Source organism: Ammospiza caudacuta, chromosome 16, assembly GCF_027887145.1.
Source record: "Ammospiza caudacuta isolate bAmmCau1 chromosome 16, bAmmCau1.pri, whole genome shotgun sequence".
In the NCBI taxonomy this organism is placed as follows: Eukaryota; Metazoa; Chordata; class Aves; order Passeriformes; family Passerellidae; genus Ammospiza; species Ammospiza caudacuta.
Window position 1 is genome coordinate 3,110,078 of NC_080608.1, and position 27,604 is coordinate 3,137,681.

General features: G+C 52.4%; 2 protein-coding genes across 3 annotated transcripts in view; both read right to left on the minus strand.

Moving 5' to 3' along the window:
* The window catches only part of ANKHD1 (ankyrin repeat and KH domain containing 1), a 100,811-nt gene extending 86,846 nt beyond the window's left edge, over nt 1-13,965 (minus strand). For both annotated transcript variants that reach the window (XM_058815070.1, XM_058815069.1), the window contains exon 1: nt 13,687-13,965. In XM_058815070.1, coding sequence (XP_058671053.1) covers nt 13,687-13,965 — 279 coding nt within the window. The remainder of the gene's footprint in view (nt 1-13,686) is intronic.
* A 668-nt stretch (nt 13,966-14,633) lies between these two features.
* SLC4A9 (solute carrier family 4 member 9) lies at nt 14,634-26,327 on the minus strand. Its single transcript, XM_058815585.1, is given in 22 exon segments — nt 14,634-14,806; nt 14,849-14,988; nt 14,990-15,063; nt 15,324-15,497; nt 16,375-16,443; nt 17,325-17,397; nt 17,539-17,717; nt 17,862-18,023; nt 18,644-18,757; nt 18,878-19,060; nt 19,137-19,189; nt 19,837-20,108; nt 20,220-20,353; nt 20,562-20,736; nt 20,950-21,010; nt 21,515-21,710; nt 21,994-22,078; nt 23,706-23,863; nt 23,962-24,023; nt 24,137-24,277; nt 24,468-24,628; nt 26,071-26,327. Coding segments are annotated over 22 exon segments (3,096 nt in total).
* Nucleotides 26,328-27,604: the final 1,277 nt, after the last annotated feature.

Genomic DNA, 27,604 nt, shown 5'->3' on the forward strand with positions numbered 1-27,604 from the left:
GGAAATGGCTGTAACACTATCCCTGGTGTCCCAGCCAGCCCTGTGTGCCAGGGAAATGCTCACATTGGAATATCATGGGAATCAGGGAGTAAGTATGACTTTTTAGGAACACTAAACATGAGGCCCACATCTCAGTGGATATTTGTGACCCTATCCAGCTTACAGATAGTAGATCTTGTGTGCCAGACACAAATATTAAAAGTAAGGCAGCAGGCTCTGATTTGGGGCTCAGAGAAGCAAGATTTCTAGGTTAGTGCAACCAACAGTCCTAAAATAAGAAACTGTCATTGCAACAGAGTTGAACATTAAACAAGAAGAAAATCAGTGACCTAAACCAGTGATACATATTTTTACTACAAACAAAGAAGAGCTATTTACACAGCAAAATGTAACCCTACAGTAAGAGTCCCCTCAGCAGTACTCAAATTCCAGGTTAGTCCATAGCCAGCTTAAGGACTCTCTGCTTTCACGAGTTCTGATGCAAAACTGATTTCTGGGAAAATTCACCCTTACCTACATGAGTACTTCAGGGGTTTTCATTTTTTCCCCACAAGACTACACAAGGCATTAATATGATGGAAATATTATTCCTATTGCAACATGTTTGTGTGATCTAGTGAAGGGCAGAAATTCCCACTGTGTCCACATGACCATTCATTATATACAGCTGAGAACCAAATACAAGAAATTTTATTAGATTCTTATGGACACTTTTCTTTGTCAGCTACACCACTACATTTACCAGCAGTCCTCCCTTTTGAGGGCATACCAAAAGGAGTAAAAATGTCACCTCCCACTGAAGCAACTGCACTTGAGAACAACAAACACTGCAGAAACACTCAGTGGCTCCTGGCAAGCCCCAGGGCTCTCCTCAGCCAAGGGAAGCACAGCAGCCTTGCAGCAACCTGCCAGAAGCTGTCCTGCTGCAAATTCTAAAACTTCATGGTTTTGACACTTTGGGAAAGATATGGACCATTTTCTCCCTGACTGCTGCCAGCACAAGCTCACTGGGATCTATTTACTGGATTTTACAGGCAACAATCCACATCTTGAGCCTAAATCGGTGTTAATTCACCATTCAAATATTCAGCTTCCAAGGAACCTCTGTCTCCCCAACAGGGAATACATTTTGCTTACAGGAACCTCAAAATAAGTCTGTATTTTTAACAATGATTGTGCAAACACTACTAATTAGAGTAAATTACACACACAGTTTTTACTTAAGAATACAAGTTGGGTAGTACTGGTGTAGTCTGCTCTTTTCACCACCCTTATGAACTCTTCCTGCCTTTCAGCTCTTCCTTACATCAGCAACTGTACTTCCAGAGACTTTGCACAATTAAAATCTCTCAAAAATTCTTGCTTCATATACAATACTTTCATCATAGTTTTGTATCATAGGAAGGCAGATGCTTTCCTTATTACTGCACATGCTAAGCATCAATTTTTAGGTTTTATTTTGATTTTTAGTAAGAGCTTAATAACATACCCACAATAAAAATATATCTTGAGTGTAAAAATACTGAAAATTCATATGCAAAATGTTAAAATAGTTGCACCACTGCCAGTCTCCCAGAATAAACTTCAATGTATTTTCATGTCAGAATGTCTGACATTTCTGTAAATCAATGCAGTTTCTCACACACTAAGGCAAAGCCAGAGAGAATGAACAGTTGGATATTCTATCACTAATAGCAGAGTGAGAAATTACTTAATTGATCAGATGTCTCTTGTGAATGGAAGTGACCTACAATAATCATATATTGTAATATTTTTTTTGAAATATCAAACTATTGTAAACATATCAAACAAATCTGGCTTTTAAAACAAAAAATAACTGCATTAAAAATCAAAACAAGCAAGTAAAAAATCCAAGCATATTTCATATTAGCATTCCTGGAAGACATAATGCACTGCTCATGTGGCAAAATTTAGGCACTCTGTTCTATCCTAATCAGATCTGCAGCAAAGTGATAGAGTAACCAGTCACTGTGCTATTTTTGGATTATTTTGCTAGCTGCTTTGGGCAGTTAATAAGCATCTTACTTGGGAAGGCTCATTAGGAACACAAGGACTCCAGATATTATTCTAACTGCCAAACCAATTTCACCTTCCCAGCCCAAACCCCAGAAGCTGCAGGGGACAGGAGGGCAGAGCTCACCCACCCCAGTGCCTCCTGCTCTCCCACAGCAGCCACGGCCCTCTCCTGAAGCCCTGCCAAGGACTGCAGCAGCCTGGCAGCTCTGCAGATCCAGTTACAGCCCTGCAGCCTCCTCCAGAGCAGCCACATTGCAGCCATGTGGCCTCAGCCCCATCAGGGTTTGTGTGTTACCCCCAGCACTGAGTTTATGCAGCTCAGGGGATGCACAGGGACTTTGCAGCACCACCATCCCCACTGACACTGGTGATTCTGGTGAGCTGGACATGATGTGCAGGGTTACAACACATTTCTAATATTAAATCTAAACTGAGCTCCCTTATGTTGCACTATTGCAAAGTGCTTTGCCCAGAATAGCCTGGACCTGCTCACAAACAGCCTGCAGAGGATGGAAAAGCTTCCTGGGTGGCTGTAGGTAGCACTGCTCTCTCCTCCTCCTGCAGGCAAGGGCAGCAGCAGAGACAGCTCCTTCCACCTTCTCCTTCCACTTCTGCCACACCAGTGCTCCTGGGAAGGCCATCTTTACAAAAAGTGTTCATAGGAAGGAGAAAGGTGCTGTTAAATTATTCCCTTGAACTTGAACCTATTGAGCTATGAACACTTCTTTTGGGGTAACAATACTCATTGCTCTGTTTGTGAAGTATTTACAAATAATAAGGACCCAAGCTCTTGACTGGGACTCCTAAACTCCTATTTTTTATGTAAATAAATGACTGCCTGGATTTCTCTTTTGTGTTAGGAAACCATTCCTAATTACTTCTATAATTCTATTTGGACATTTTCACTCCATAATTAACAGCATGTGCAATGCTGCATTAGGAGAAATGCAGCAGAGAAAGTTCTTGTGGATTTTTCAGAAATCCCAATCTCTAACAGTTTATATTGTCATGTCCTTTACTAAACTGAATGCCAATATTGGATTAATACTTGCAATCCTGCCCTAAAATTTTTGGGGAATAGTGACAGGATATAGCACTAAGAATGAACTTCAGTTTGTATTTCAAATTTAACATCAAATCCCTGTAAATTCTACATATAAAGGATGTCAGCTATCAAAACCATTAGAAATACTCATTCCAAGGAGAAAGTAAAGTGAAGGACTTTGTTCCTGACATGACACTCTTAGATGCTCCCTGCAACAATTAAGTGCAGCACAACCCCCATGGTGTGGACTTAACTCCAACAAAAAGCTTGGGTTTGATTTACCAGAGAATGCACTTTTCAACACTCTTCCCCTGCCAGCCCAGGCAAACATCTTTGCACCTGCTTAAGGTACTTTCCTGCACAACCATTTCAGTTTCAAGAGATGGAGTAAAGGAAGAGGAAAAAGCACACACTAATGTGGCTATTTTCACAAAACCTTTCAGTGGGGTCTCAGGACACTGTCCTTTCTTGGCATTTCAAAGCTACAGAAAGAAAATAAACATTTCAGGGAAGTACTCTAGAGTCAGTACCTAGAAACAACATAGAATCAATGGGAACATCAATTCAGACATAATTAATTATATAAAACCATATCCACTCTGTTTGGCTAGAGCTGTTATTTCTGAAGGCAGTTTCTTCCATTAAAAAATACAAGTTCCAGCCCAAGAAGACAGAAACCACCAGGAGAGCATTATCCAGCACCAAGGATGCTGTGATGACACAGAACCCTGCCAGGCTGGGGGGTACAGGGTGCTGGGGGACACCACCACCTCAATGGGGAGCATAAAGCACCTGGAGCATCATTTGCAGTCACTGCTCACCTTGGGACAGGTCAGGCAGCTGTCACACTAACACATCAAAAAGGGAGAAAACAAATAATTTTCTACCACTTTATGAATTTCATGGACTTAAAAGGAGTCTGACAAGCTGGAAGGTCATTATTCTGGTAGCAGAAAGACATTAGGTCATGGCAGCTCCCTGTGAGGCCATAAAGCTGCCCATGGCCCACCTTTAAGTGCAGCTGTCAGTGCTCCCACCTGCAGCAGCTCCACAGAGAGGGCATTACATTGGGAGGGTGGGGAGAGAAGGGGTGCAAATCTGTTTAGCTCTGATTGCAGCAGGAAGCTGACTGCCTGACTGGAGGCAGGATTATCTAAAGGACAGCCTTTATTCCCAGAGATATTAAACAATTACCAAACAAGCAGCTACAGGATCTGGGCTGTGATGAGCTCATTTCAGAGCACAGGTTCATGTTGCAGATGCTGCTATAGATACAGGGTAAATACAGGTGGACACAGCCTCAAGATTTGCTGCTGCAGGAAAGGAAAGGCCCTCACACACACAGTGTGGGCCATGAGAACAACATCCCTACACAAAATACAATATTCCTGATGTGTTAGCACAGGAGCTGCCTAAAATGATGGGAGAGGCAGCAGGCAGTGAACAAGGACTGACATCTTTATGGCTGTTTCACCACAGGGTCTCAAGCCTGGCACCCCAAGTCACCAGCCAGTTCTCAAAATTACAGCTGTTATTTGAAACATGCAGCTAAAACAATAAATCAGAATTAATGTTTTATACTACTACTCATCCTTTCCAGAGATTGCTGATCCTGGGTTTCAATTTTCTTGCACTCATACTGAACCATAAGCAGACACTCCTGGACAAGCAGCTGTCAAATGGTTCATGTCAATTTAAGCACTTACCTGAATTCTATCTTAAAAAGACAACTGACACTATGCCATTGAAGCAGTTCTGAATAGCACAAACTACACCCTATACAAGCCTCTGAAAGAGCTGTCTGATCTGTGGATCTGCCAGAAACAGATCACTACCATTTATTTTTATTAAAGCACTGTTTCACAACAATAAGCAACATGATTGCACCCTGTTAACCCTCACAGAATTAAGGCACACAACACACGTGTTGACTCCTCTTGGTAGAAGAAACTGGCAATTTCACTAAGTTTCTCTGTATAGCAGAAAAGAAAGATTTACTCATCTCAGTAACTACTGAAATAACCCAAAACACTGTTAAAGCCAGACATACTCAATGTCTGATAAACAAAAATAATTATGACTCTATTTTCCCCATGTACAAACCAATCTTTTGCAGCAAGAAGCTGTCACGTACAGAACTGGAACTGACAACTGAAGCTTATTCAAAATTCACATCAGTCCCAGTAAATCAAGTGCCAATTCTTGACTTTATACCAAAGAAAACCTTGGAATGGAGACCAGAAAACTTGACTAAAACAAGCACCACTTGCACTAAGCACTCCTTATTTCCACATATTCTATCTCAGTCCACTCTAAATCATGTTCTGAGTGCTCCATCTTCCCATGGGCTCTAGGATTCCCTCCTCACCTGGTTTTTTATCTAATATTCCCACAGAAAGAGCCCCTCTTCTTTCCTCACCTCAAGCCAAGAAACAACTGGTGTAATTCAGTATTTGATTTATTAGAATATAAACCAGAATTGTTGCATCAATTTAGCCATGGCTTTCCTTGCTCAAGTATTAAATCCCAGGCACTAAACCAAAGTGAAGGCAACTTTTAAGGCAGAAGATAAATAGATGCATTTGTTTGTTGATGTAAAAGCTCACACTCAACAAAGATGGGAAACATTCTAAGCCACCTTCTTGGAAATGACCTTTTAAGATCTCTTTTCAATCCAAGGGGACAATGCCTAAATAGAAAAAAAAAATCATACAAGTGGAACTCGAATACAATAGTAATTCAATAATCTGTTTCCAGGCCAACCTATACATTTCAGACAGAGGAATCTCAGCATTTAAAGCAACTAATTAAGTTATCTAGGGGCTTATAGCAAACTGAAAATCACCCTGGCCTTTCTGCCCCTCTCAGAGCCCAAGCTGGTGGCAGCAATTCTTTTCAAGGCCTGGATAAACAGGTCTGTGCATGCTGTCCCACTGCCAAAGCAGCAGAAACCCCAATGCAACTCCTGAGCCATCACTTAGTCATGTCAGAGAAACTATCACAGAGCCCTGCCTAAGCTACAACCCACTGAAAATCCAACATATAGCAGTGCAAGGGCTTAAAATGTAACTATTTTATAAAAACAATTAGGAGAGAGATATTTATCTAAGCTTTGGATTTATCCTAAGAAATCCTAAATGCCAAACTTCCACATGAGACTCCCTTTTCCCTGGCTCCCTTTCAGGCTGTGTGTCCCATTTCCAAAGCAGCAGAAACCCCAATGCAACTCCTGAGCCATCCCTTAGTCATGTCAGAGAAACTATCACAGAGCCCTGCCTAAGCTACAACCACTGAAAATTCAAGATATGGCAGTATAAAGGCTTAAAAATGTTATTATTTTATAAAACAATTATAAGAGAGATATTTATCTAAGCTTTGGATTTATCCTAAGAAATCCTAAATGCCAAACTTCCACATGAGACTCCCTTTCACTCTGTGTGTCCCACTGCCAAAGCAGCAGAAACCCCAAAGCAACTCCTGAGCCATCCCTTAGTCACTTCAGAGAAACTATCACAGAGCCCTGCCTAAGCTACAATCCACTGCAAATTCAACATACAGCAGTGCAAGGGCTTAAAATGTAACTATTTTATAAAAACAACTATGACAGAGATATTTATCTAAGCTGTTGGATTTATCCTAAGAAATCCTAAAAGCCAAACATCCACATGAGACTCCCTTTTCCCTGGCTCCCCTTCAGGCTGTGTGTCCCATTTCCAAAGCAGCAGAAACCCCAATGCAACTCCTGAGCCATCCCTTAGTCATGTCAGAGAAACTATCACAGAGCCCTGCCTAAGCTGTGATACACTGAAAATCCAACATATAGCAGTACAAAGGCTTTAAAATGTAATTATTTTATAAAACAATTATAAGAGAGATATTTATCTAAGCTGTTGGATTTATCCTAAGAAATCCTAAATGCCAAACTTCCTTTTTCCCCTGGCTCCCTTTCAGGCTGTGGAGGAGCACATACTCTAGAGAGGTGATGCTCAGCAGTCACCATGACCAAGGATCAGTTTGGGAGCAGAACATTCAGCCCCAAATGCTGATCTCCCCTCTTCCCTTGCTTTGAAATATGACTGACTTACTACCTGCCTGCCATGTGACACTGTTGGTTTAATTCATGATTTTGGAAAGGGGAAAGTTCAACAGGTTTAGGGATTTTCCTAGAAGAAAATCCTAGTTAATTAATAATCCCTATGCTTTACTGAATGCAAGGGAGAATAAATTAGGCACCTAGTGCTAACACATGAAATGGTAAAAACATCTGAGATGACTTTCTGTTGGCCCATTGTCCAGCACCCAATAAAATATCCTATTTTTCTTTTATTTGGGACTGTTTTCTTCCTGCAGGGTGGGTGTGCAGGAAGGTACTTTTGAAAACTCTCTTGGCCACATTTGTCTCTTCTGAGCCACCACCAGCATTTGGACAAACAAATCATCATAATTCAACTGGGAGTAACCTCTCAGTCTACAGCACCTTTCCTTACACATCCTGGGATGCTTTGGAAGAGCTAAAGATGAAAACAATTTTGAAAAAAAATCTCAACTCCCCCTTAAAAACAAAGGACCAAAGTGAATAAGGGGTCTCATCTCACAAAGAGCAGGAAAAAAACAGGATCCAGCACAGGACCAATTCTTTTATTTATGTTTTTATCAGAGTAAATGTTTTCTATCTGCACTTCACCAGAAAATACACAATACTGCAAAAAAGAAGAAAATTTTCTAATATTTTATAAAACTTCTAAACAATCAACATTACATAAGAAAAAAATTCTTAAGTAATGAGTTGCAAGAGTAAAATGCAGTCCCATAAATTTCACTTGCTCAGCATTCCTCCAAAACTATGCAAAACCAAACCTCTGCACTTTGACAATAAAAAGGGAAAACTACTTGTTGAGGAAAAAAAAAACCAAACTATCTGTATTCTATTATAATATCTATCTGTGTATAATAAGGACTATAGCATGCCATCCTAACTAAATTAACCCCTAAATCCAAATATTAATTCACCTGCACCTCCCTTTGTCAGAGGCAGCAGCTTTGGGTTTATAACACAAAGGCTGCAACCTTGTTACTGCAGTCTGTTGCTACAAAAAAGAAATATTTGTATCATTTCACAGTTAAAGTAATCTTTAGTTTACCATCGACCAAGGTCACTGGAGATCCCAGTTAGAAAGTTTCTATTTGAGACAACCTCTGAGGCCAGGCACTGCGCAAAAACCTCCTGAAATTATTTAAGTTCTTGCACAAATCACTCATTTCTGAGGTTTGCTCACAGTCCCATTGCAGCAGAAGGCCATTCCCACCAGGACAAGGTTTGGTTGGAGTTTGCATGGCCCATGGGCTGCTGCTAGGGAAGAAAGCATCTGCAGAGCCAAAGGAAAGCACCCTGCTAAGAGTGAGGCCTCAGAGCTTCACCTAAACAGTGCCACAAAGGTCCTCAAACAGGATGCAGGAGTTATTTTTCTTGCTTCATGAAGTTTTCAGTGGGAAAGATACCCAAGGTTCCTTCTTCCATGTAAGTCAAGACTCGCCTCTGTTTTAAATCCAAGAATTATTTTTACTCCAATAACAGCTTAATACTTTAAAGGAATCATCATAGATGTTACAAGAACTCAAAATTATCTAAGATTGAAGCTCTCCTCACCTGCAGGGTCTGAGCCCCACTGTGGACTCCAACAAACCCCAGTTCAGTCCTGGAGCTGCTCCCAGTTTGAAGGCCAGGCCACACATGCACAGAAAAAGGAGTGTCTGTGTATTCCCCTTCCCTCCACACTGACCCTTCTGTCAAGTGAACATTGCAGGGATGGTTTGAGCTCTGAGCAGAGGACAATGTCCCCATGGCACCATCCAGCTGTGCTTACAGCTGCATTTCAGCACCCTCCAAGGCAAGGCAAGGAGACAGAAGAGCTGCCCAATACTGAGCCCATGGGGGAGCAGCTGGGCAGCCCCAATTTAAATCAGAACACAAGAACTCATGATTCAGCATTAATGCTCCAACAAACCCTTCCCACCCCCACCAGACTGTAACTAGTTGACTGGTGAAACCAATGTGCAAATTTGTACCTAAATATAGATGTTCTGCTAAATTTGGCAAATCTCTCCTTACCAAGGGGTTGCACTGCATATTTATGTAATTATACAGTAGTATTTCACATCTTTACTTTCTACACCTATCATTAGAAAACAGTTGCTGACATTTATTTTAGGTCATGCACTCAAATGGGTCAAGCTGCACTAAAGGGAGACCCAAGTTCTGCAAGAAACCTTAGAAAGGAGCTCACTGTAAAATGTTATTGAATAGAATTAACCATACATGCACACAGAAACACTGCTTGTTCCTGGTTACCACATTCACAAAGTTCCTGAGATCCCCACCATGATTTTTCTGGAACTCAGATATCTAATCAGACTGGGAATAAATGAACACCCTACTAAGCAGCTCCCTGCATCCTGAAGAGTCACCTTAACAATTCTGGAAACCTGAACATGTTACCCCTTGATGTTTCCTAATCACTGAATAATTCCTGGAAGAAAATTTTACTTTTTTTCCCCATCTCTTACCTTCTCAACTTTGAAACAGCTTGACAAAAGAAAAACATCAACTGCTAAACTGAAACCTACATTTTTCAGAGAAAAGGCTTTTCTGCTTAATACTATCTACCTGAACTTGCATCCACTTTTGGAATTTCTATTCCTTATGGTAAAGAAAATGCTGCTAAATTTACTAAATGCTGAAAATTTACATTGTTTCTAAAACAATGAAAATTAAAGTGTCTGAGCATTATGTTAGCCTCAGAAGTCAAAAGATGCATTGTGCACACAATCTACAAAGCAGATCCATGTTAGGAAGTTTCAACAACACAGCAATGATTGTAATAGACAACATTTCTAATCTGAATATTTACTCTGAATTTCAAACCTAGTTTAAAAAATATGAGACTTTAGGTTGCAGGGAAGGGGGCCCCAGACAAAATCTCCAGGTACTGAGCTGCTCTGGAGTGCATGCCATTCAACTACTCATCCTACTGCTTGTAGGAGGTATGTTATGTCTGATTTTTAATTATGCTTTATGTAAATATCCCCAGAGGCTTATGCAATAGGTACAGGCTTAAGTAAGGCGAGCAGCTCAGGAGAGGGAAGCGAGAGCTGAGCTGACTCCATAGCCAAGGGCTGGGCGAGCTCCAGTTGTCACTGAAGGCCTCCCAAGCCCTGAATTACAGAACAGGAGAGATTTGCTACATTTGTACACTCAGTGCCAAAAGCCACTGGCTGAACCGAGCTCCCAGATCCCCTGGTACTTCTGTCAGCACAGCCAGCTTGTGCTGCTTGATTTACAACAGCTCAGCAAACTGTCCTGAGCAGCGACACAGCCACACTGATCACCTGCCTCAACTCCTGCTGCCACACTTTGCTGCTGGGAGGGTTTTTGATGAGGATCTGCACTTTGTGTGGCCATCAAAGCCCCCATGGACATGCAGTAATGAGCACTGCCTTCCCAGCACACCCTCACCTTGACCTACAGCCCTCAGAGGCAGGCTGGAGGAAGCTGCTCAATGCTTGTGCCTTTGGCACTGCTGGAAGTACCAGCAAAATTCATAAGGAGTGGTAATAATACACTTCAAGTCACACCAAAAATCTCACTCTAAACGAGTTGCAGGCTGTGTTCACACCCTGATCAAGCTTAGAAGGCAACTAAGCAACTATTTGCACTGAGGTCAAAACCAACTCATTCCTCAGCCAGTGGTGAAGCTTCTCTGAGCACTCAGGAGATCCAGAGCAGGGAGTTTTACACAGGAACAGCACAGAGCTCCTGGCCTCAGCTCTCCAGAGACGTGCTGCAGCTTGCAATTGTTTCTATTTGCATGGGATAATTTTAACTGGTAATTCTAGAAAATATTCTGCACAGCTGCATTCAAATTGCACCTTGTGGACCTGATACAACTCATCTGTACAGGATCCACTTCAGCCATTGGTTTCCCAACCAAGAGCTTGGTCACTGCCATGGGCAGGCACTGAGCTAGGAAAGCAGAAAGGTTCAATTTTCTCCCAGTTCTGCAAGCCAGAATAAATGGGGGACACCCTCTTCACCTGTAAAATGGGGACACTTCTCTCCTCTGGAAAGTACTGGGAGATCTGATCTAAGAAATGCAATATATTTTTTAAAAGGTTAAAATATATTGCTCTTTTCATTCTCTAGATAAATGCTTCATTATACTCCTTGTCCTGCACTTCCCTGATGATTTTCTTTTTTAACTAATTTGCCATTTTGACCAGTCCAATTATTTTAGCATATTAAACTCTACTAACACAAGGATACAAAACCTAAATACCACTGCAGACACACAGCAGAGTCTACAGAATTTTGTACCATTATTTTTATGGCCTCAAAAATAGACAGAACAGATCAAGGCAGCATGGCAAAAACTCACTTTTTTTGTTTCATTTTTAATTCTCCCTTTTAGTTCTCACTAATTCCACCCACTGGTAATAGCTGAAGGCATACTCCCAAATCAGTGACTCATGGCACAAGACCACAGTCCAAACAGTGCCTGACTGGCTTCTCAAAGCAGTGCTGTTCAAGAATTGCTCTGCTCCATCCCTGCTCCTTAACTGCCTTTGCTTTGCTCAAAAAGGAAAACCAAACAAAGAGAGACACCCACCACTGACAACAGGTGCTTCCTTAGCTCTCAGAAAAAAAAAAAAAAAAAAAAAGAAGAAAAAGAAATTCTCCCCTTGGTGCTCCCAGCCTAGGCACATTCCTCCCACCCAAGCTTTTCCCAGGTAACTCTCCACAACCAGAAACACAAGCCAGGAGAACTCCCCAGGCAATTTCAGCTTTGAGATTAGCCCACCTCCTCTCCATGTGCGCTGGAAAACTTCAACTATTTCAATTCCAATTCATTTCTTCTAGTCTGTATTTTAAATAATGAACTTTTCCCCAGTTTTTTTTAAATGAATCATTTAACTTTAAGAGCTGTTTGGGAACCTTTATTTTTTTGACCTCAATGGCAACCTCCCAGACACATTATTTATAATAGGCTGTCTTTCTTAATACTTGCTATTAGTCAAAAGAGTGCTTAGTAAACATCCTAGTTATCCAATCTTCACATCCCTTAAATCATGGGGTGGGTTCAAAAGGGATAAGCTTCCAAAGGAGGACTCTGCTCACCTTGTAAAGAGCCACCAACACCCTGATACAGCCCACTTGCCATCATCTCCCAGATTCTGTAGCTACTGCTTTGTATCTTCAAAGATACACTGAAATGTGACATGCAAGACCTCCTGGAGAGCAGACACTCATTGATGACTTGTGTCCTGCTCTATCCATGGTAGATCTTCCAGCTCCCCCAAACAGGTATGGCCTGGAACACCTAATTCCATATGGCACTGATGATGGATGTCCAGGACATCAATTACACCAGGAATGTCCACATACAACTGCTCATCTGCCTGACCATTAGATTCTGAGTTTAAATGTCCTGCTGTTAGCACCACTTTTAACGTAGATTAGGTGGTCATGAGCAAATGTGGATCTGCATCAGTTTTATCACTTTTTTTTAAATTCAGATAAGACCTGGCTCAGGTTTCAGGAGGGCTGGACAAAAGATGGACATCAATAGAAGGCAAAAAATTTAGCCACAGGAGGATGAGTGCAGGCTCCTCTCCTTTCATCTCTCCAGAAGGAACAAGGACACATCCTAAGTACACTGGCTTGCCCTCCAAATTAAAAATGGCATGTATCACCTTGGCTATTTTCTTCCTCCTGCAGAAGCCCAGAGGAACTGGGAAAAGCCTGGAAGCAGTAAGCAGCCACTTTCTCCTGCTTTCCACTAAAGCTATGTAAGGGCTGGGATCCAGCTGGGATCCCATCTTTTGCTAAGAGACTACTAAGGAACGAAGATTCACCCTTTGGTACGGCAATGACAGATAAAAGCCCTCATTTACCTTCTCTCCCTAGGCTACATAAAGCAGCATTAAATGCCAGTTTGCAGGTCCAACAACGCTCCATTTGGCTTGGGATAAGGCCCCCGTCCCTCCTCAACACCCTCCCTTTAAACCTCTCCACAGGTTTGGAAGATCAAAGGAAGACACCTCGACTACCCTCTTCCATTTTGTTGGCTAAGAAATATTTCTATAGCATAAAAGCGCGTGTGTGTATAGGTGTATCTACAGGAACTGATCCGTGTCCGGGCACCCCGAGTGCAGGGCAGCAATAGTGGGGCTGACGCTTCACTTTGTTCTCCGCCGGGTGCAGATCTCGCCTCCCCCTCCAAGCCCGCTCCCAGGTGGAAGCGGCTCCGTGAGGCCGGGTCACATCCTCACCCCGCTCCGGGGCCGCGGCGCGCACAGGGCCCGGCCGCCCCCGGCCCTTCCCGGGGCCGCCGGGAGGCGCGGCGGGGCGAGACCCCCGCGGCCGCTGCCTCCTCCCCGGCCGCGGGCCGCGCTGCCGTGCGGGGCCGCCGGGACCCGCCCAAGGCGGCGGGAGGCCCGGGACGAGCGGGTGCGGTGCGGCCGGCGCGGCGAGCGGGAGGGCGGGCGGGCCCCGGCCGGGCCTGTCAGGAAGCGGCGGAGGGGAAGGAGGGCGGGCCAGGATCGCTCACCTCGGACACCTCGTCCTCGTCGCTGCCGGAGCCGCCGCCGCCCCCGCTCCGCAGCACGGCGGCCGCCAGCTTGAAGTCGAGGGCGGCCTCACCGGCCGCGGGCGCGCCGGGGCCTCCCGGCCCGCCGGGCCCGGCCTCCCCGAAGAGGCGCACGGCCCGCAGGCCCAGCGGGGAGGGCCCGGCTGCGGCGGGCGGCTCGGCAGCGGCGGGCGGCGCGCGGGGCGCGACCGAGTCGATCTCCTCGTCGGTGGCAGCGGCGGCGGTGCCGTCCGTGAGCATCGCGCTGGTCCGGGCCCGGCCGTCTCCGTCCCCTCACGGCACCGCGGCAGCGCCACTAACTTCTCACACCCTACCCGGCCGCGGCCGCCGCGCCGCCCCCCCACCGCTCCGCGCACGCCTATTGGGCGCGCTCGGCCGAGAGCGGCGCGCTATTGGCCGTCGCACCCGCCACTCAAGGGCGCGTCACGCGCTCCCAGCATGCTGCCCTGAGAGCGCACGCCGAGGCGGTAAGAGTGCGCCGCCCCGCCCCGCTCGCCCGGCCTCGCTTCCTGAACTTTCCGAGCTGTGATTGGCTCTCCGGGACATCAATCATGTGCCTCGGCGGAGCTGCAGGCGCCGATGGGGCGAAAAAGCTGTCGATCAAAGCACATTCAGGAATCACGATTTTGATTGGCCGAAAGGTACATCGCTCACAACGCACGGCGTCTGGCGTCTTTCGATTGGCTTTTGAATGCCCTGGACCCGCCTCCCCTTCGAACCCATCTGAAGGACTCCGTCAGCGCGAGGCACCATCGCACGCCCGCCTGTACCGAGCGGTGATTTGGTCAGGGAGCTGCCAATCAAAGCTAAGGGCACGCCTTCCTCATGGCCCCGCCCCCTCACGGGGGCGGGCCGCCATAGGCTGGGCGCCCGGGCTCTCCGCTCCGGCGGCCGCGCCCACTGTGACGTCACCGCGCGGCCACGTGGCCCGGGGGTCTCGGTCCCCTCAGGGGGTCTCGGCCACTCCCGGGGGTCTCGGTCCCACAGCCCCGGCCCGGAGCGATGGCCCCGCAGCCCCGGCCCGCCCGGCCTAGTTCACGGACAGGTTGATCTGCGCTCCCGGACGCTGCATCGGCTCGCACTGTGGGGGGAGCAGAGGTTACAGGGCCCGCACCGCGCCCACCCCGGGCGCCCCCGCGCCAGCGGTCCGGCCCCGGGGCGGCTGTGGCCGAGCGAGGCTCCCAGGACAGTACCGACCTCCTCGGCTGTGCCCCCCTGCTCCGGCCGCTCCCGGGGCTGTGTTCCCGCCGCTCCCGGCCCGGGCCCGTCCAGCCAGCTCAGGTCGTGCGGGGAGAAGATCCGCTCCAGCCCCTTGCGGATGCCCACCAGCGCCAGCAGCTGCGGCCGGGCCAGGCTCGGGTCAGCACCGCTGGGCCGGGGGACAGCCAGCGTCTCTCTGTCACACACCTCTGCCGCCCCCGGAGATGCCAGGGCGCTGGCCCGTCACCCTCCCGCCCCTACAGTGTCACTCAGCCCCTGGTGACAGCCCCAAGCCCCAGAGCAGGGGGTGAAGGCTGGTGGCAAAGCCACCCGCTCATGTCCCCTCCCAAAGGACCGTGCCGGGCCCAGTAGCACCGCCGGTTCCAGGGGGGTCATACCATCACTGGGAAAATGATAGCGGCCACGGTGGACTTGAGGAGCCAGAGCAGGGCCAGGCAGAGCAGCTGGATGGCGGTGAAGAGGTGCACCCGCCGCAGGGGCACGTGGCGCAGGTAGGCCAGGTCTCGCTGGTGCTTGGCTGGCATCAGGAGCAGCCGCACACGGTCCGTGAGCTGCAGGGAGGGGAGGGCAGCTGGGTCACACCTGGGCAGCTCTCACCCCCTCCCTGTTGAGATTAGGGCCGGCAGGATGGGGTTTCACCACCATTTCTGCACTGCAGCCCTCCTGCCCTCTGTGCTGACCCCCAGCTGATGCCTGGGCCAGTGAGTTTGTCTGCAAGACCTGGGGCCACTGTCACCCCAGGCCAGGGGAGCACTTTCCAGGCAGACCTCTAGAAAGGACAGAAAGGAGTCTAGCTGCCCTTACAGGGTTAATTGAGAGATGACACCCCTTGATCCCTCTCACTTCACAGGAAACTGCTGCAGCCTCCTCCAGAGCACAACTCTGGGTTTCCCAAGCAGAGGGAGGGTGGGAGTTTCCCAGCCTGTCATCTAGAGCAGGGCGATTGCAAGGAAACTGTACTATTTAGAGGAAAAAATTGTGTAGATAATTCTGGAATAGGGATTTTTCCCCTCTGTTGGTTTCTTGGGAGAAGAAGAGATCTGGCACATGAGCAGCAAGACCAGAACCAAAGGATTGTCCTGTCCCAGCTCTGCCTGCAGCTCCCAGGTGAGGAAGTCCCTGTGGCTTTGAGAGCAAGTCTGTGTTATCCACTGGTTCAATTTCTCCCAAACCACCTCATCCAGCAGTGCACAAGTCTCTCCTGCTCCTCAGCATCCCAGAGCTCTCCTTTTCCCCTTCCTTTGCCCTGGAAAGGTCCCTCCTCTCCCTCCTTGTCCTGGGCCTGGTGGGAGATAGCTCTGTGCACCACAGAAAGCTGAAATCCAGGCTCTGCTGTGCAGTGGCAGCTGTTGCTGAGCACAGCCCCTCCTCCCCAGCCAAAAGCACCAAAACCAAAGCACCCCCTCCCTGTGCAGCCCTCCCCCTCACCTGGATGCTGTTCAGGGCTGTCACCCCCATGTGCAGGAACACCCCGTACAGCACCGGCATCGGGATGTGCTGCAAGGCAGTGGGGAGAGACATCAGCAGGGCAGTCCTGGGGTCTGTGCCTGCTCAGAGCCCTCTCATGTAAAACCTCTGTGTGTGTCCACAGGCTGTGCCTCCTTTATTCCAGCCCAGCCTGGCCTTATTGGCATCAGTGCTTGAGGTTCACATGAGCCACATCCTGCATGGTCCCTTTGGATGGCATCTCATCCCCCAGGGGTGTCACTGCACCTCAGCTTGGTGCCATCTGCAAATGTGCTCCATCTTGTTGCCTATGTCTTTGATGGAGATATTTAACAGTATTTGTCCACTTGGAAGACACCACTTGTTACTAATTTCCATGTGGACACTGAGCTACTGACTGTGAATCTCTGGACATGCCCATCCAGCCAATTCCTGATCCATCTAACAGTCCTTCCATCAAATCCAGTTAGGAGGTGAGGATGCTGGGAGGACCCTCTATCTTCCCCCACCTTGGGAGGTGAGGAAAGAGGTGGAGGAAAAGAGACCTCCTGTCTGCCCACAGATAATGCAGGGCCACTGGAGGGGTTTTTCCCACCATGGCAGTGGCAGCAGGTGAAAGCCAGCAGCAGGCAGGTGATCCACGTGGCAGTGTGGAGAGGCAGTGCTGGGGTGTGTTTGGGGAGCACAAGGATCCCAGTGCACATGGGGAGGATGGGCAGGTGACATGGGACCACAGTGCCTTGTGTGCCAGCCCTCCTGTGGCACTGGACACAAGCCCTTGGTGCAGTCCATACCCACACAGGGCACAGCTCCCTGCCTGCCACACAGGCTTCCTGTGCTGCTTCTAGGGGTGGGGGTGAGGAACCTCCAGCCTTGCAGGGTATGGCCACCCCTTGCCTAGGAAAAGAGGCCACCCCAGCCAGGCTTCCTACCTTGAGCACGGGGGCCATGAAGACAGAGATTCCCATCAGGATGAAGACAGCCAGGCCTGTCAGCCTCTGCTCCCTGTGGGTGGCAGCACAGATGTCACAGGTGCCCAGGGTCCCTTGGGAGCCCACCCCTTACCTGCCTCCTGGCCCCAGGGTCTCTGCTCTGTGCAGTTTTGGTGGCCACAGGGAAAGGGGTCAGCTCAGGCTGGTTGTTCACCTGATGCCCAGGAACTCGGGGTGCTCTCCAGGGGCTGAGGTTGCACTCTCCTTCCTCAGGCTGTCCATGTGTGCCAGGGAGATGACAGTGGCTGACACATACCAGGGGAGGCCAGTGACAGAGGTGACAACCATCAGGAGGGAGACGCAGAGGAGGTCCAGGTGGAAGCCTGCTCCTTTCTGCAGTGGAAAAGGCAGCAGGGCTGGGGGCATCTTCCCACTTCCCTGGCCATTTGGGGTTCTGCTTTCCCTTGGTTTCTTCCCAGCCAGGACCTGGGTCCTCCCTCACTGGCTGGTGCTGCCTTTTCCCTGTCCCCTGCTCACCTGCAGCTTGTACTCCCTGCGGTTAAGAATGACAGCTGTGATCTGCTGGTCCATGAAAATGAGGATGGTGACAAGGACAGCAGGCACTGCAGACAGCAGGCACACCCACCATGGGTTGGCTCCAAAGGGGAACACAATCCAGTCCCGTGCTGGGTTTGTGGGCTGTGGAGAGCAGAAGGGTCATGGCAGCTGCCACCCACACGTGGGGTGTGCAGTGCAGTGGGGTGATGGGACCAGCCCCAGGTGCCCAGGCTGGAGCCCTACAGGCACTCAGAGATGCCCACCTTGGGGGAGTGGAAGAGCATCCTCACTCATCCTGGGGATGCTGCTGACCCACCAGCCCCCCACAAGGACAACCTGGCTGTGACAGAGCAGGGTGTTGTTCTTGGGCACCACAAGGCAGGAGTTGGGCATGTGCCTGTGTCAGCAGGTGGAAGAGGTGGAATTGGGCAGCGATGATGGGGAGCCCAAGGAGGTGGTGGTGATGAGCCCTGGCTGCTCTGGGGCACTGCCAGCCCTGCTCCACATCCAGATTGAGTAGCCCAAGCCTGGAGCTGAGCTTGTGGCTTTTGCTCCAGAGTGATCTGTACAGTGCAGGTCTGAGCCAGGTTATTTATAGTGCAGGATCAGCTGTGTTCAACCCTTTCTCATTGCTGGGGTGCAGCCTGCACCCCTGTATGGCTGGAGCCAGGGATGAGAAGGACAGTGACAGCACAGTGGGGTGGCTACCATGGTGGGCACAGACCCACACCCTGAGAGTGCTGTGCCCACCCTGCTGGCACCTTCAGCTCACTGGGGACAAGGAGCTTGGGGGTCTCCAGGCCCAGGAGAGCATCCACAGTGCAGGAGGCCAGGATGGCCAGGATGACAGCGAAGTCGCTCACCAGCTTCCGCACCTGCAGGGGGAGAGGCTTTGGCCAGGCTGGCAGGGCTGGGGGCAGGATGCAGCACCCAGAGCCATCCCCACAGCAGTGGGACAGGTGGCCATGGCACTGGGGTGGCTGAAGGATGCTCACCCCCACGGGGAAGTAGCGGCTGCTCCTGAAGCGCTTGAGGGCGGTACAGAGGAGGAAGGTGCCCCCAAAGAGCAGGAAGGAGACGAGGGTGACATCGGGCACGTACTGGCAGCTGGTGCCCAGGAGATGCCCGCCTAGATCCAGGCACTGGGTCCTGCTCAGCCCTGCTGGGGTGGCAGGAGGCTGCAGGGGAAAGGTGGGTGGTGAGGAGGGGTCACACATGGACACCTTGGGAGCAGCCTGGGAGCAGGGGCTGTACCTGCCAAGCCAGGGGTGAGGGCAGCGACGTGTCATTCCCTGCAGAGCTGTGACCTACAAAGTGACAGGGGGCAGATTGGTACTGGTTTTATCAGGATGACTGGGATGATGCTAACATCAGGCTGGGTCCTCAGGCTCTTCCTGAGGGCTCAGGGTGCTGGATGGGGTCCCATGGACCTCTGAGACCCTGGCAATGGTTGATGCCCAAGGAGCGCCAAGGGGGAGATGTCCCTGCGAAGGGCATGGCTAAAGCATCACTCAGAGGCACCATTGATCCCAAGCTGGCCAGCACTGATGTTTTTGGCACATGGTGCAGGTCCCATTTCCAGGGTCAGTGTGGGTCATTTCATTTCCAGGGTCATGACTTCAAGCCCCAGCAAACAGGCCCTGATTTACAGACTGGGAAATGGCAGAATGAAGGTGCCCCTTTCCAGCCTCTGACATCCCCCATCCTGGAGGCAGAGGAGATGGGCCAAGGCTGTCCTAGATCCATGTACTTCCCTGGCTCCTGGGCAGCTCTGGGAGGCAGGAATAGATGGACAGACTATGGAGGGAAGTGGAGGACGCTGCAATGTGGTCAGGCAGGGGAGGATGGGATTAAACAGCCTCCTCCAGCCAGGAAACAGGTTCCCAGTGGCATCCTGGGGCAGCAGCTTCCTGCTCCCCACCCAGCCAGCCAGCCCACGGCTGCTGGGGCTCACCGGGGCTGGACAAGTTGCAGGTGCAGCTGTAGGAGGTGACGTTGTCCAGCCGGTAGTGCCAGTTGATGGGGAAGGCATCTGCCAGGCTCAGCATCTTCTTCAGGGAATCATAGATGAATATGAGGCTGATGAGGGCGCAGAAGCCTTCCTCAGTGAAGCGGGTGAAGTGCCCCACCAGGTGACTGGCCTCGGTGGCCACCAGCACCACTCCAAAAAAAGCCACCCAGAGCCCAATCCAGAGGCGGAACTCCAGGTAGTCCAGGCTGTGATCCCTGGGGGAAAGGGTGACTCAAAGCCTTGCCAGTGACCCCTGCCTGGAGAGATGGTGGCCCATGCTCCAGCTGGGGGATGCTGGGCTGAGAATCCATCTGCACTGAACTCACTGGCTGAAGGAGAAGAGGAGGCGCTCAAAGACGAGCACGGGGCCGGTGCTGCTCAGGATGGTCAGGGGTTGGCCCGAAAAGAGGCAGAAGATGAAGCCAGCAAAGGCTGTGCCCAGGAAGCTCTCCAGCAACCCCTGAAATGCAGGGAAGGGGTGCCAGGTGCCAGGCACATGGCAGGGAGGAGGGTTGGGGGCCTGCCCCCACAACAGCACAGAAGAATACAGGGTCAGTGCTGGGGACCACGGGGGAAGGAGGCAGAATTCAGACGATGTCCTGGGGATGCTGGTAGGAGCTGGGCTGGGCTGAGCAGGGTTGGTACCAGGCCCCCCAGGCCACACTGACCTGCATGTTGGCAGTTGCATCCCCCAGCATGCCCCCAAAGGTGATGGCATTGGTGACTGTGGCCAGGTAGATGTACAGCACTGCTGAGAGACACTGGGGGTGCAGGGCATCGGTGAAGTCACTGCCATACCACGGTGCCTTCCTCTGGATGTCTCGCAGCAGCCCCCCAAAAAGCCTGGGGTCGGGAGGGAGGTGTCAGAGCAGACCCCACAGAGAATCCCCACAGCAAGGGATTGTCCCTTCCCCTGGATACAGGAATCAGAGAGCTGCACAGCAAGGGATTGTCCCTTCCCCTAGGTACAGGAACCCAGAGGGACTTGGACATGGAGGCCCCATGAGACACCAGTGACCTGCCCCTGCACCTCCCAGTGCCCTTGCAGACACTGACCTGCCTGTCCTCTCCAGCTCCTCCCCAGAGCGTGGGTGCCCTGGGCTGGCTCTGTCCCCAGCTGCTCTCCTGTCCCCATTTCCATGTGGCTGCTGGTCCAGTGGGTCCAAGGCGGTCCTGCGGCAGAGCAGAGCCTGAGACAATAGGCTGCAGGTTGGGACCCTCAGGACCCAGCTGCATTTAGGGGACACTGGGACAGGAAAGGGAGAATGGAGAGAGGACAGGGGTGCAAACAGGGCCTGTACATCCCCTGATAATGGAAAGGAGACAGAGGATCTTTCCTCTGGCAAGCTCTGGAGCCAGCCCTTGCAGGACTGGTTTTAGTGGAGGAGCTGGGCAGAGCCTGGGGTGTCCTGCTCAGAGGCTGAATTTCACATGTGAGTGCTGCATCCCAGTGTTCCCATCAGCTCCCTTGGGAGCGGATTTGCCATCCACTGCCAGGTGGGACAGCAGGACTAACAGCAGGGGGACCAAAGCAGGGACCTATGGAGGGGCTTGGCTGAGAGGAGCCCCTGGCTCCTGGGCAGCTTCATCCCATGCAGATGGAGGTTCCAATGTCACAGACAGAGAGGCTGGCAGGCGTTGGGGTGCCTCCCTCCAGCCCACCTCCTGCGTGGAGCTGGCAGATAGCTCGGTGGAGGAATTCGGGCCCCAGGGTCCCATTTGCCAGGAGGAAGCACAACCAGCTCATCCAGGAATGCCTCCATCCCTGCCATGAGGTCCTCTCGGTGCTCAGCCTGCCAGGCAACTCTTTGGAAAAGCTGTGGGGAAATGCTGTGGTTTAATCACCATGTCCCTGCATTCACCCACTTGGAACCTTCCTCCCAGCCTGCAGCCATCACCAGGAAACAAACCCATCCACTTCAGGGCAACAGGGGCCCTACATCCTGCAAACCCACCCAAGCTTTTGGTTTTTTATCCTGGGCAAGGGGTGCCACCAGCTTGCCCCATCCTCTGCCCTCCACTGCAGCCTGCAGAGGAGTCCTGGTGTCCCCATTCCAGGCCCTGGTGCCATCCCACCCCTGGGTGCTGTGACAGGCTCACCTCATCTGTCAGCAGTGTGGCCATGGCCCTGCCAACCTCGTGGTAGGCTTTCAGTCTGGGGGGGCCCAGCAGGAAGAAAAGGAACCTGTGGCAAGAGAGCACATCTCCAGAGCAGCCCTCTGCCCTCCAGGGGATGCCTCTCTCAGGGGGGGACTGTGGGGATGGGGTCTGGGCAGGCCTGGGCGCTTCTGCCACCCTGAAAGTGGGGTTGGGGGCAGAAGACAAGACACATGTGTGAAATATCTGCTGCCACTGCATGGCAACCTCACAGAGACCATGGGACACCAGGAGCCTCGCTGGATCACAAGGGTCTGCAGAAATCCAGACTGGGAGGTGTGGGGGAACAGGTCTTTGGGGCAGAGGAGGAGAAATCCTCAGCTGGAGGTGTCTGTGGCATCATTTTCCTGGGAATGTTGCTCACAGGCAGGATGCTGGTGTGTTAGGGAAGGAGAGTTTGCCAGCAGCCCAGGCAGCAGGTTTGACAGGACTCTGGGGACATGGGAGGAGACTGGAAAGAGAGCTCAGAACCCTTGATAAAATATGGTAAAAATCCCACAACTGAGAGGATGGGGCAAAATCTCCAGAGGGAAAATCCACACAAATCCTCCACACCTTTCCAAAGCTGACAGGAATGGTTACAGTCCTGAAAGGCTGAGATTGTCAAGCAGTTCCAGTGACTGTATACCCTGAACAAACCCCTAGAGAGGGGTCAGGGAAACTCCTCTGGCCATGCAAGTGGGACTTGAGAGAATCCCCAGGTGCTGGAGGCCTCTGGAGCTGGCTCCAAAGGGACAAGAGGTGACAGTTACCACATGGGATTGGTGTACCAAGCTGATGGGAAAACCTTAAAACCCTAGAGATGGATCTGGATGAGAGACAGCCCTGAGGCAGTGGCTGCACCTGTGGGACAGCCTGGCATGGCCAGCAAAGGGGATGGCACCCTGGGCAAAGGGATGGGTATAGGCAAGGTCTCCCTGCCCTGCGGTTTGGGGAGGAAAATACAGGGCAGGGGGTTATCGTGAAACCCTCGAGACCCTGGGCCATTCCCGGGGATTTGCTCCCCCAACTCCCGCGGAGGAGAGAGCAGAGGTGGGTGGGTGTCTGTCCTGCTCCTCCCAGCTCCTGGGGCCGGGTGCTCTGGGCAGAGTGACCAGGAGGTGGCAATGTCCCTCTGATCCCCGCCTGCCTCCTCCGCGCACTTCCTAAGGCAGTCCGCAGCTGAAGGCAGGCACACTGCCCGTGGTACCTTCACTGCCCGTGGTACCTTCACTGCCCGTTTGCCCTCACGCCTTCGGGGGATGCATTCCTGACCACGGGGGAACCATGGGGACCCTCCTGCCCTGCTCCTCTCCGCCCTCCCCGTCTCAGCACTCAGGAGAGCAGCAGGAGGACAGGAGTCTCCTGAAAACCCGCATCCCGCTGCCGGCAGTAGGTGGAGAGCATCCAGAGCCAGCTGAGGACAGGGAATGCAGAGCCCAGTGGGAATGACCCTGGGGATGTCCCTTCCAGGCTGCCCAGCAGATGCCCCACACTCAGCCCATTCTGCAGTGCTCCTAAGGAGCTGGGAGAAGCAGGAGGGGAAGCACGAGACAGGATTCTGGGTCTAGGTACCATTCCCTTTGCTTTGGACAAGCCAAGCCTTGTCTGGTGTGGGGGGAAATGGGGAGACAGGGATGGGGGAGGGCACAGAGCCATCAGCCATACTCTGTTACCTGCTTGGAAGAGAAACCTCAGCCAGTGAGCCAAGGGACACCCCCTGCCTGAGGCGAATGAAGGCAGTGAAGGGCTTTTCCAGGAATTCAACTTCCCCGACAGCAACGTGGGCTGCCTCAGCCCCTGGTGGGACTTTCTTCTTGAATCTGTTCCTGAGCTGAAAGGAAAGGGATGCAGCCTCTGGGCACTCAGGATGCTGTGGCTGGGCATTCAGGATGCTGTAGCTGCTCCCAGCCCAGCTCCATGCTGCTGTACCTGCTCCTTAAGAGGTGTTTTGGAGACCTGGGTTCTGGGCTCAGACCTGCCTTTGCCTTTCCCTGCAAAGAAAGAGAGGAAGCAGCAAAATCCATGTGCAGGTGAGCAGCCAGCATGGGTACTGCCCCGGGCTGGAGGCAGTGGGAGGATGCCTGGTGGGACAGCTGGTTCCTACCTCGGCAGGGAGACACACCAAGCTCAGCAAGGAGCTGCAGCAGGGATTTTGTAGGCTGGTGCTGTGGCTGGAGGAGCAGGAGGGCTGCCAGGCGCTCTCTCAGTGCAGGCTGCAGCTCTGCTTCCTCACAAAGTGCTTTGTCTGCATCAGGGACAGGGACAGCTCTGAGCACCCGTGGTTCACTGCCCATTTCCCCTTAGCTCGAGTAGCAGAGAGCCTCCCAGGTACCCAGCTGTCACCCATTCTGCTGCCCTGTAGGCACCTCTTGGTGGCCTGTCCCTCTCTGGTGACCAGCCCATCCCAGGAGATGACCTTTGCATTACTCATGTACCAATTATTTCCTTGAAACTGGTGGCATCCAGATCCAGGAGCAGTGTCCCCTTCTGCAGGCATGTCCTCAGCTGGAACAGGCTGTGCAGGGGCAGAGCTGGGACATGGGGGGCACTCCAGCGCTCCCCACCATCCTCCACCTTCTCCTCAAACTTGATCCACCTGCCCAGGGAGATGTAGGGGGTCAGTGACAGGCCCTGTGCCCCGTGCCAGCAGTGGGAGCTAAAGCCTGGGTCTATCTTTGAGCTTAGCCTGGGGCTGGCACTGGCAGGAAGGGGTTTGGGTGGCTCAGAGGGGCCTGCAGTTGGTTCATGGTGTAGGGGCAGCCAGGCAGACAAGGTGGTCATGTCACCATTCCTGCAGACCCACACCTCTCCAAGGTCTGATTAGGGGAATTCCATTCATAATGAGGTGACAGGATGGTTCAGGTTTGAAGGGACTTTAAAACTCACCTTATTCCAGGCCCTCCACCATGGGCAGGGACACCTTCCACTATCCCAGTTTGCTCCAAGCCCCCTCCAGCCTGGCCTTGGACACTTCCAGGGATGGGGCAGCCACAGCTGCTCTGGGCACCCTGTGCCTCACCGCCCTCACAGGGAAGAATTTTTTCCCAATATCCCATAGAATACTGGTCTCTGGAATTGGGAAGCCATTCCTGCTTGTGCTGCCACTCCAGTCCCTTGTCCAAAGTCCCTCTCCAGCTCTCTTGCACCCCTATAGGCACTGGAAGATGCTCTAAGGTCTCCCCTGAGCTTTGTCTTCTCCAGGTTAAACACCCCACCTCTCTCTGTCTCCATAGCAGAGCTGTTCCAGCCTTTGAATCATTTCCATGGTTTCCTTTGGATGTTCTTCAACAGGAGCTGGATGTGGTGCCCCAGGGGGGTCTCCCCAGAGCACAGGGGAGCACCCCCTGCTCACCCTGCTGCCCAGGGTGCAGCCCAGGACACACTCACCTTGCTGGGCTGCCAGTGCACTGTGCTGGCTCATGTCCCATCTGTCACCCCCCAGCACCCCCAGCCATTCTCTGCAGGGCTGCTCCCAGCCCGTCATTCCCCCAGCTGGGCTGGGGCTGGGGGCGGCCCTGCCATTAGCAACGCTTGCTGGAGTCCGAACAGAAATGTCTTGAGCTGTTTTCACGCTCGGGCCGTGCCACATATTTCAACGCGGGGCTCAGACAGAGCTTCCCTTTGTCCCCGTGGGTGGGCGGCCCTGCGGGCTCCTGCCGGCGGCAGCGTGCGGGGCTGGCTGCCGGGAGAGCCGCAGCCCGGCGGTTTCGGTCCCACACACACTCCGAGCCCAGGTGAAAAGCCATTGCTGTCCCCAGACTGCCGTGGCCCGTGTCCCCGTGCCCTGCCGGGGGTGGAGGGGGTGCCATGGGGACATCCCAGCCCCGGTGCAGCCCCTGCAGCCTTGGAGAGGCAACAGAGAGGAGCAGAAGGACAGGCGCTGAGCCTGGCCCGCCTGACATCCCGCCCTCTGCCATGAAATTAAATCAGCCCAGCTGGGCACTGGCGGGGCACAGCCCTGCCTTGGGGATAAGGCTGGAACATGCCCTGGGCTCCCAAAGCGTGGCCCAGCAGCCTGGCTCTCGCAGGTGTGCCTACCTGGCCATCTCCCTCCACTCGAGCCCCGCCGGGGTGCTCAGGAGCTGGTTGAGCTGGATGAAGAGCAGCGGGCAGGTGATGTCCCCCCTCTCCTCCCGCTGCAGGGCGGCATCAGCTCGCCGGGCCGCTGTGGCCGTGCTGGAGGGGAAGATGCTGCAGCCGAAAGCCTGGGAGGGAGCTCCGGGGTTGCTGCGTTCCAGTCTGGGCTGTGAGCCGCTGTCTGCTGCCCGGAGAGCCGGGCCACCCGCCCCGGCCATGTGGGCTCGCACGGCCACCGGCACCGGCAGCCACAGGCGTGAGCTCCCCTCCAGCACTCACAGGATCCCACTCATCCCACACCTTATAACAGCTGTGAACTGGTTTAAACTGGCCATAAACCAATACACAGGAGCCAAGCCCAAAACAAGCATCTCAAAACAGCAGGGCCAGCCCCACAGGTCCCAGTATGGTTGTGTCCTGCCACCTGGGCCAGGGACCCGGGGACCCACCTGCCTCCTGCAGGTGACCTGGGTGGACAGGGATGTTCTTGTGCTCCCAGCCCCGTCTGCACCCTGCAAGGCGCTGGTGAGGGGGTGGCAGGGCCAGCCCTGGAGAGCTGTGGCAGTATCTGTGCAAGGATGCTGTGCCCATGGCAAGAGGGGTGACACAGCCCAGGGCAGCTCCTCCTGGGAAAGAGGATATGGGGACATGCTCTGGGGAAGGATGTGGCACCGCTGAGCAAATCCAGAGTGGGGAAATAAGGGGCTGCCAGTGTTAGGGCTGACGGAAAGGGCTGGGAGGGCTCTGGGGCTGTGCCGCTGTTCAGAAGGATTCTGTGTGAGCGGATGGAGGGGGAAAGACGTGGGCACAGCCGCAGCACCCTGCAGGGACAGGGACAGGGACACGGCAGGGCCTGCCCAGCGCTGCCAGCAGAGAGCAGCCACGGTGCTCGCTGTGCCCATGCCGTGCCCACCGCCACCGCTCGGACCCCGGGAGCAAACGGCGGCTGTGTGCACTGCAAACACGGCGGCGACACCGCAAACACGGCGGCGACACCGCAAACAGCCGCGGTGCGGCACCGGCCGGCTGAGCTGGAGCCCGCTGGACACGGCAGGATCCAGCCCCAGGAGCAGCTGGAGCAGGGCCAGGCACCACCACGGCAGAGTCACGTTTGGGAAAGGGCGGGTGGGAGCGTGGGTTCCTGAGGTCCTGTACCTGCCTGGCAGGAACTGAGGCCGAGGACGTGGCCCAGGGTGTCCAGGCTGTTTGCTCTGCAATACCAGCAGGTGCCATGGTGTGTGCAGGGGTGGGTACCATGGGGAGACCCCTGGCAGAAGGATCCATGGATAAGGAGCATCAGGGATGTCCCGAGGCACCCAAACCTTCTCGGGGTTCACCTCCCCCTCCTGTGGGGGCTGCCTCAACAGCATGAGATGGGGCATGACTGGCAGCAGGCACGGGCAGGGAGGCTGTGAGGGCCTGCAGGAGGTGGGAAGGGGTCATGGCAGGCTGTGGGAGGCAGAGGGGAAGAGGCAGCGGGAGGCAGAGGCAGGAA